Below are 8,884 nucleotides of genomic sequence, written 5' to 3' on the forward strand. Positions count from 1 at the left end.
GATGGATTAGTCATGGTTTAGTTTTATATATGTAATGGTTCGGTTACGATTCTTATTTTTTTAAAATCGTTAAAAATGATTTGGTTATTGAATTTTTATAAGGTTAGACCAATTCATACTGTTGACACCTCTTTGTAAAGCATCCTACTATTTTAATAAATGCAAACGACCCACATAATTTCGCCACGTGTAATAGATCAAGAAGGTTGTGCATAAAGCACAGTATAAAAGTCTGTACCCTCGCACAGGAAATACCAACTCCGTAAAACGCGACTTTCCCGAGAGCGATTGACTTTAAATTCTTCTCGGACCCCGGAGAAGCGTCAGAAGACCCTGGAATTTCAGAGGAGCTCCAATGGCCTACGTCGAGAGAGGTTCGTTTTCTCCGTCTTTAGAAATCGATTTCGCGTTTGTTCTGTTCTATATGATCGAGGGTTGTATAGTTGTTCGATGGAAGCAACGCTGATTGTTCCTCAGCGCGCTCCCTCGATTCTTCGTAATTAGGGCTGTAACTGGAACTGTTCGCACCGGTTGGGGTTTGAACTTAATGTTTTTGTGTGGATGGAAATAAGCTTGTTGAGATTGCTTGTATTTTATGACTTTTCGCTGTTATGTGTTTTTTTTTTTTTTTTGGTTGGGGGGGGGGGGGGGGGGGGGGGAGGGGCTCATCACAGGTGAGAAGTTTGTATCTTGGAAGCCTAGACCTGTGACAGAGGGTTTGGTAGAATTCTAGCATTGTGAAACTGAATATGGATCATATGGATCTTAATTTTATTTGTGAAAAGGCTCACAAGTTACAATTATTCTGAATTGACCGTGTTATATTGTTTCAATGCTTGATTTTGTTAAGTTGCCTCCCGAAATCTTGAAAAAGCCACGGTTTTGAGTTGTTGGCTTAATTTCATTCGTGATCCATTGGGTTGAAACCAAAAAAACACATGGACATCTGCGATGTAATTCTTTTTTGGATCTGATAGAAGCCAGCAACAGTCTGTATCAATTTTCTTGCCTTCACTAATTACGGTCCAACGGGAAATCCTCATTGAATTTTGCTCGTAGCACGAGTCAAGAATTTCTGAAATAAAATTTTATCAGTGATTTATTTATTTTGTCTAAGTACTTTACCAGTGATTTTTGATTGGCACTTTAGGGAGATGAACTCAAGCTTTATGGGAACGGAGATTAGACTTTTACCATTTTTTTTGGCTCAGTTGAAATTTCGGTTGGGCTTCTGCTGGCCTAACTTTTCTTTGATTCAATTGGCTTTAGATGCCTGGCTTTTGTGTTTTTGATTGGCTTATGATCCTCACAAGTTTTGTATAAGACTTTGATCTTGCATTATAATGGCTAAAGGTTGTGGCTATTACAAGAGAAGCAAGCTTTCAGAAGCTTGTAGAACTCGGAAACGTATTGCCCTATCTATTGGCTAAAGGTACTGGCCATGTTTGGCTGGTTCCCATATTTATTTGTGTTTTCATTAATTAAATTTTGTGGAAGGCGTTGGATAAGAGAGGAGTCTAGATTCCTTATATATGTGTTAGCAAGGACTTGTATCATTAAGTAGAAACGTGTATTAGGGCATGTGAATGAGATATTGAAGCTTTTTCAGATTATAATTGGGTTACATCAAGGATGTGCATTGGATCATTACTGAGATGGATGAACTTACAAAGAACATCCAAAAGGAAATGCTTTGTTGTATGCTATTTGTATATGATATTGTTTTGGTAGATTGGACAATTAAGGCATGAATGATAAACTTAAATTATGGAAAAAATATTTTAGAATCTAAAGATTTTAAGTGAAGTTGGTTGAAAATTGAATGTGTGGAATTCCACTTCAGTAAAATAGAAGTATAGATGATGTTATTGTGAGATTTGGAGATCATGTTATCCTAGGAAAAGATTTATCTCAATATCTCAAAGTGGCGTTTTAAAAAGTATTAGAGATCATGGAAGATGCTACTCATAAATCAAGGCAAGATGATTAAAGTGAAGTAACACATTAAACATTTTATGCAATTTTAAAATTCCTTTGAAGCTACAAGGTAAGGGTACCTATAAATATACAGTTACCTTGTTTTATGATTCAAAATGTTAGGCAAATAAGTACAAATATGTTCAGAATATGAGTGTACTTGAGATGAGGATATTACGGTGGATGTATGGCTTGATAATAAGCAAAAACAAAATAAAAAATGAGACCATAGTATTTAGGTTGTAGTGGTGCCTTTTGAAGATAACTCAATGGAGATGCGATTAACATGGTTTGAACTTTTGAGAAGAAAGTTGATAAATGCATTTGTAACGCAAGTGGATGAAATAGAGGTACTTAGAGAGGGAAGGAGGGACTTAGTAGGATAAAGTCTTGTAATTATTTTTAGAGAGAGAGGAGTAAAAAAAAACCTAGTAAGATAGAGTCTTTTAATTATTTTTTTCCTATTACATTTCTGTTAAGACCTAAAACAATCTTGGTGGAGTATTAGGTTCCAATGCAAACAGTGCTTAATAGGTTTGAAACTTGAAAATAACCCCAACTACGTACGGTACTTTGATTGCCCTTTTTGGTAAGATCATTAAAGGTAGGTTTGGCTTGTAGGCCAATATTAATAGCAAAAGGACTTGTGAGGCCTTCTCAGTGATATCCATGTTTTTTAAATGAATTGGAAGAAAGAGATTGCATTAAATGAGGTCACCTACTTGAAATTTAGAAGTCCAACCATTTTTATCAATGGTCTTTTATCTGTAAGGTCATTATCTTTTATTATGTCTAAGAGTTATCTATCAAATTTTTTATCCCCATGTTTTTCTATAAAATTCCTCCATTTCATCATTCACCTCACAAGTGCTTTTATTGGTCTTCTCCTCATATGTCCGAATCATCTTAATTGTAAATCCCTCATTACATATTTGTTTTTTATTTTTGCTTTTGTTGTATAGCACACATCTATCATAACATTCTCATCTTAGCTACACCTATACTTTGCATATGTTGACACTTAACTACTTAACATTTTGAGCCATACAATAAAGATGGTTTTATAGTATCCAATAAAATCTTTTTAGTTTTAAAAAGAGTATTTTGTGATTGTGTAAACTGCGGGACATATTTATCCACTTTAACCATCACACATTGATTCATAAGTAATATCATCCATAATTTTATTTATTTTATTTTTTAATAATTGATTTAAGATATCAAAATTGATATATTTTTTGTGATAACTTGATCTCTAAGTTTTCCAATGACATCATTCACAGTTCTATTTTTATCGAATTTAAATTTCACATACTCAATTTTTGACCTACTCAAATATAAAATGTTTGGGTTCTAAGGTGTTTCTCGATAATTTAAATTTTCTTACTCATGCAGTTTTTTGGTCTCATCTAACAAGGCCAACCCCATATTTTTCTCCTTGAACTTTACATGAAAAGCCTATCACCCCTCCTCTCTGAATTTCAAATTTGACCTATTGAATACTTAACCTTTATAATTTACACCTATTGACTATCTAATTATCTAATCAGCATTGAACGTGTAATAGACGTACCATTAAGCATGTGAAAACAAAGCAACAAAACACCACGCCCAATGGCCGCCGAATTACAAACTCACCAATAGATAGGTTGTGGGTCGCCAGTTAGAGCAAAGAGGACAGGGAAGGGTGGGTCGGTTGTGGGTTGTTGGTTAGAGCAAAAAGGAAGGGGAAGGGCAGGTCGGTCGCGACTCACAAGGGTGGGTTGATCATCATCATTAACTATAGTGTCACAACCCCAAGGGTACATTAGTCATAGTATATTACATGTATTAGTTAGTTGTTGTACTTTGTTGTTTTCCCTGTTTGTACATTTCAATTGTTCTAATAACTAAAAGCCTAGACAACCTATAAATAGGCTAGATTAGTTAGAGAATGTCATTGTGGAATGATAATTTGAATTTTTGTCATCTCTCTTCCGATCTCCTCTATTCTTCCTCAATTCTCTTTGTTCTCTCTCTCTCTCTCTTTCTGTTATGTTTCTCCCTCTATTTATGTTCTCTCTCCCTCGGTTTCTTCTAATATCTCACTTAAAACCTTAGGGCAACCCGATCGCTACCTCCGGTTCAACAACATAATGAACCACTTTGCTCGACCAATCGTCTATCTAGACGGACTTGGTCGCTAATTTTGATTTCCAATCTGGCGTAAAAAATCCCAGCACCAGTCACAACCACCTCGGGTTTGCCCGCGTCGCGTAGACTCAGACTATGATCATCTTTTGACCAGCTCTCATCCAGCCGCCAAGACTGTTGGCTCTGATACCAATTGTCAAATCCTCAGATCTGACAGGGCTAATTTGGGTAAATTTGAGATAAATTAGGAGAAGTAAGAATTTGGGGGAGGATTTAGACAGAGAGAGAGAGAACAAAAAGTGAGGGAAAAGATTCAATCTTTCATTTCCTGAAATCCCATCTTCTTATAGCTAACCCTTTGTAGGTGTTCCTAGCTGCTCTTCAGTTATTGTAATTGAAAACCCAACAAACAGGGCAACAACCAGTGTCTCTTAACTAATTCACAACAACAAAGCAACAACCAGCTGCTTCTAACCAACCCGCAACAATAAGCAGCCCCAATTACACAATTACCCTTCCTGTCTCCTAGGGTCGTGACAATTACATGTATTAGTTAGTTGTTGTACTTTGTTGTTTTCCTTGTTTGTACCTTTTACTTGTTCTAATAACTAAAAGCCTAGACAACCTATAAATATGGTAGATTAGTTAGAGAATGTCATTGTGAAATGATAATCTGAATTTCTTTCATCTCTCTCTACAATTCTCTCTTTCAATCTCCTCTATTTTTCCTCAATTCTCTGTTCTCTCTCTCTCTTTTTGTTCTATTTCTCCCTCCATCTCTGTTCTCTCTCCCTTAGTTTCTTCTAATTTCTCACTTAAAAGCCTAGGCCAACCCTAGGTTCATGACAATTAGGATTAGTGGCACAACATTCATAATGTCAATTGACTTCTAAAACTCACATTGACAATTCAAATCCATGCAAAAGAACAATGTGGCAAAATTTTACATCGGATGCCCTTTTTGATACAACCCTCTAGCGAGGGAATAATGTGATAAAGTTTTTGTTTTTTTTGCTTAGATTAAAAAGGTGTTGGAGATAAAGTTCCAACGGCGAAAAAGGGGAGGTGCTTGTGTCTGATGGAGAAAATCCTGATATAGCATATGTTGTGCGAGTTTATATGGAAAAAGTTTCATCTTTCATGAAATAGTGATGAATGAAGATAATTGATATAGTTGTGTTCTATTACATCGTTGGCATTGTGAAACCAAATTGTACAACATAGAAACATGACACTTCTTTGAAAAGACTATCATAGGTTTTTTTCCTAGTCTATAAATTCCATGTACAAATCTTTTTATTTTATCTTTAGAATTTTCCATTGAACATCTTAATAAATAAGCAAAAAATGGTTTTTAGATACCTTAATTTCTATTATGGCTTCCATTATTAACCTACTAGACATAAGACCAAATTGGTTTTTAGATACCTTAATTTCTCTTCTTCACCATTGGTTAATTACCCTCTTCCAAAGTTTTATAGTGTGGCTAATTAACTTGATCCCTTTATAATTTTCACAACTTTGAACATCTCATTTATTTTTATAAATAAGCACTAAAGTATTCTTTCTTTACATGTTTGGTATTATTTTTTATTTAAGAGTCGCATTAAATAATTCCGATAACCAAAAAATGGCCTCTTTTCCCCACATTCATTGAATAGCTTTGAGAAATACTCCTATCTCACTTTTATAGCCCCTTCATTTAGTAGTACCTATGGATTTCCCTTGGTTAAAATGACTTCTTTTTCTTTCCTTTGCTTTAACTAGTTTATATATATATATATATATATCTTTCCCTACTTTTTGTGTTGTCATTGTTACGGATTTTCATAAGCTGAAGCTCTTGTAGCAAGCTCCTTCGGTTTTAATTTTTTTTTTTTTTTATCTTTTCATTTCATCACCAAGGCTCTCTTTTTTTTTTTTTTGGAGCTTTTTCCTTGATTTCTTAGTCATTTCCCGTATTTTGAATAGTAGTAGTCATCTAAATCCACATTAGATTAGTTGCTCCTTCTACATTCAGTCTTTTCTGCCACATACTTTTTTCTTGAAAATATCCTGTTTTTCACCTCTTAAATCGCTCTATCTGATTCTTAGGCTTTATTTTGTATCATCTTTCATTTTTTGATACAGCATCAAAGAGCGTAACCCTATGTTGACTTATCAGGCATTCTCTTAGTGTAAACTTTATAATCCTTACAACATAAGCGATTTTCTTCTCTTATAAGAAAATAGTCCGTTTGAGTAGTTGATAAATGTGACCAATTGTTCATCTCGTTTCTAGAACTTGATATTAGCTAACTGTACTCATATGTTGTAGCAAAATCTAAAATAGCTAATTTATCTTGCGGACTGTCATTTCAAGCAATATATTTGTTTTCTGCTCTGCTTTCAATTTTCCCAGTTTTATCTTGTGTATTTTGCTTGGTTTTCTGTGTTTTTCTTTTTGGACTGGAAATAGGGTGGTTGAAATCCGCATTTTTCAAGAAGGATCTAGCACCTGTTGTGGAAGAAATTCATCCATCTGTATTAGATTTTGTTTTGCTTACTATGTTTAAGATTTTAATTTTTCCTCAGGTGTTGTCAAACCTAAGCGATCACTATGGAGGTTGAGAACAATCACTGATTTCTTCTGGTCCATTGTTAACTTCATTGGCGTGTTTTTTGCGACATTGTTTTCTGTAAGTTTTAAAAAATTTTGAATTTCAACTCTTTCTGGTTCGGATGTAAAGTACTTACTTTTTTTCCTGGATGATTTCAGATGGAAAAATCGGATGCTTATAGAAAAGGCTTAGCTTCCGGGAAGAAATGGGACGGTGGAGGTCCAGGTGGACCTGGAGGGGGTCCATATGGTGGTGGTCCACGTGGTCCACCTCGTGGATTAGACAATGTTAGAGGGATTGACCATAGTAAGTCCTTATTTCTTCTCTCTTTTTCTTTGTTTTTTTTTTTAATTATGTTTTCAACATTTGTTTTGTTATCTATGTAACAAATAAAATTTCTTTAATTTATTTGCTAAACTCATAGGTTCTCTTCCTGCCTGTGGATCCTGCTGCGGCTGAATGGCTTGAGGTATTCACTTCAATATTTCAAAGTGTGTTGATTCTCTCGAATGCTTAGAACCAATTTAAGACATAGTAGATTTGATATTGTCTTGCGAATGTTGTTAGAACGTTTGTGAGGATATGAAGCACTAATATATGAAAAACTTGGACATTTATAAATAAATGAAGGCCTACTCATATATGTAGTGTTCTCTGTAAAATTCCGCAGTGCAGCAAAAGAGTCCAGGTTATTGAATTGTAGAAGATGAATAGCTAACCGTTGTACAGGGGCGGAGCTAAGATTTTGGTTCAGTGGGGGCGAAGTTAAATATAAAAAATATAATTTTAAAAATAAGATAATAGTGATAATATTAAAATAATTTTTTTTTACAATTGTTTCTTACGATTTTTTATATTAGAAATTGTAATTATTTAAGAAAATTACATTGATTATTTGAATTTTTAGACTCGTCATAACAACGAAATGCTAGTTTTTGTCGTAGAAGAAATCGAACATAATCAATTGATACATTTAAACGAATTCGATAATCACATCATGTTTGTTTTAATTGCCTGAAGAAAATTATCTTAATATTTTGCTATTGATTCATTAAGGTTTCACAATTGTTGCGAGTTTAATTGTGTGTACTATTAACATCTTTAACATAAACTTAAAGTCTATCTTTTTTTTTTTTAAATGACTGAATCCTTCTTTCATGAAAGAATCACTATTTTCTTATTTCACATTATTTGTTTTAAAAAGATAACACTATAAGTAAAATGCGACATTTTGCTTATATTATATTCTAACCATTTATCAAATTCATTGAACTAAGTTGGAATGAATCGTATTGATTTTGAGGTTAACACAGATCTCTTTACAAGTAGATTATTTTAATTTAATTTTAAAATTAATATTGTAATCCATTATTATAGTTTTTAACTCAGGATCCGTAAGAAGTTGTGTAATATCAATTTGCTTAATGCTTGTTTTGTTAATTTGTTCATTTTCTTCGATATAAATTTCCTTCGTGCTTTCTTTGCTTCACAATTTTATTCAATATTTAATTTTATTTACATCATCATTGTAAAAAAATAAAATTATGAATAAATTATAAAAAAATATTGTGATAGCTACTAGTGGCAATTATATACATGCTTTCTTTAATACTTATTTTTTTTTTTTAATTTCTACTAGTAAAATATAATATATATATATATTTTAATAATAAATTATTATAAAAAACATTTTTTTAAAAAAAAAAATCTGGCCCAATGGGGGCAACTGCCCCCACCGGGCCTCAGGTGGCTCCGCCCCTGGTTGTAATGCAAAATAATTGGTTTAGATTGGAATTCTAGTCAGCTTTTTCTGGTAACTCAATTACTTAAAGAGTGTGGTAAATTTAAGAAGTTGGTATTCAAATTATATGGTAAGTTAAGAGTGTATTAAGTAGATGGTTCTGTACTTACCCAGGATCTGAAATTCTCACAAAGTGGTAATAGCAAGTCTAGCTAATTAACTTAAATGCTGGGCATATAAAATGTGATGAGCTGTGACTATATATATATGTGTGTGTGTGCGGCAGGAGTGCATGGTGATAATTGTTAGGTGGTATTATCATATACTGGTGAGATTTTTTATCCGTGCATATGTGTAAAGCTAATTCAACTCAAATGGTAATTAAACATGTGAAAGTAGGCAAAGTACATGATAGGTATTTGAAATATTCATG

The 8,884-nt window shown here is 33.4% G+C and overlaps 1 protein-coding gene across 1 annotated transcript; it reads left to right on the forward strand.

Moving 5' to 3' along the window:
• Window positions 1–228: 228 nt before the first annotated feature.
• LOC127807117 (uncharacterized) lies at window positions 229–7,351 on the forward strand. The gene is made up of 4 exons (XM_052344753.1): window positions 229–374; window positions 6,685–6,788; window positions 6,869–7,016; window positions 7,135–7,351. The coding sequence occupies exons 1-4, from the start codon at window positions 356–358 to the stop codon at window positions 7,167–7,169; spliced, it is 306 nt and encodes a 101-aa protein (XP_052200713.1). The 5' UTR covers window positions 229–355; the 3' UTR covers window positions 7,170–7,351.
• Window positions 7,352–8,884: the final 1,533 nt, after the last annotated feature.

This window comes from Diospyros lotus, chromosome 8 (assembly GCF_014633365.1).
Source record: "Diospyros lotus cultivar Yz01 chromosome 8, ASM1463336v1, whole genome shotgun sequence".
Taxonomy (NCBI): Eukaryota; Viridiplantae; Streptophyta; class Magnoliopsida; order Ericales; family Ebenaceae; genus Diospyros; species Diospyros lotus.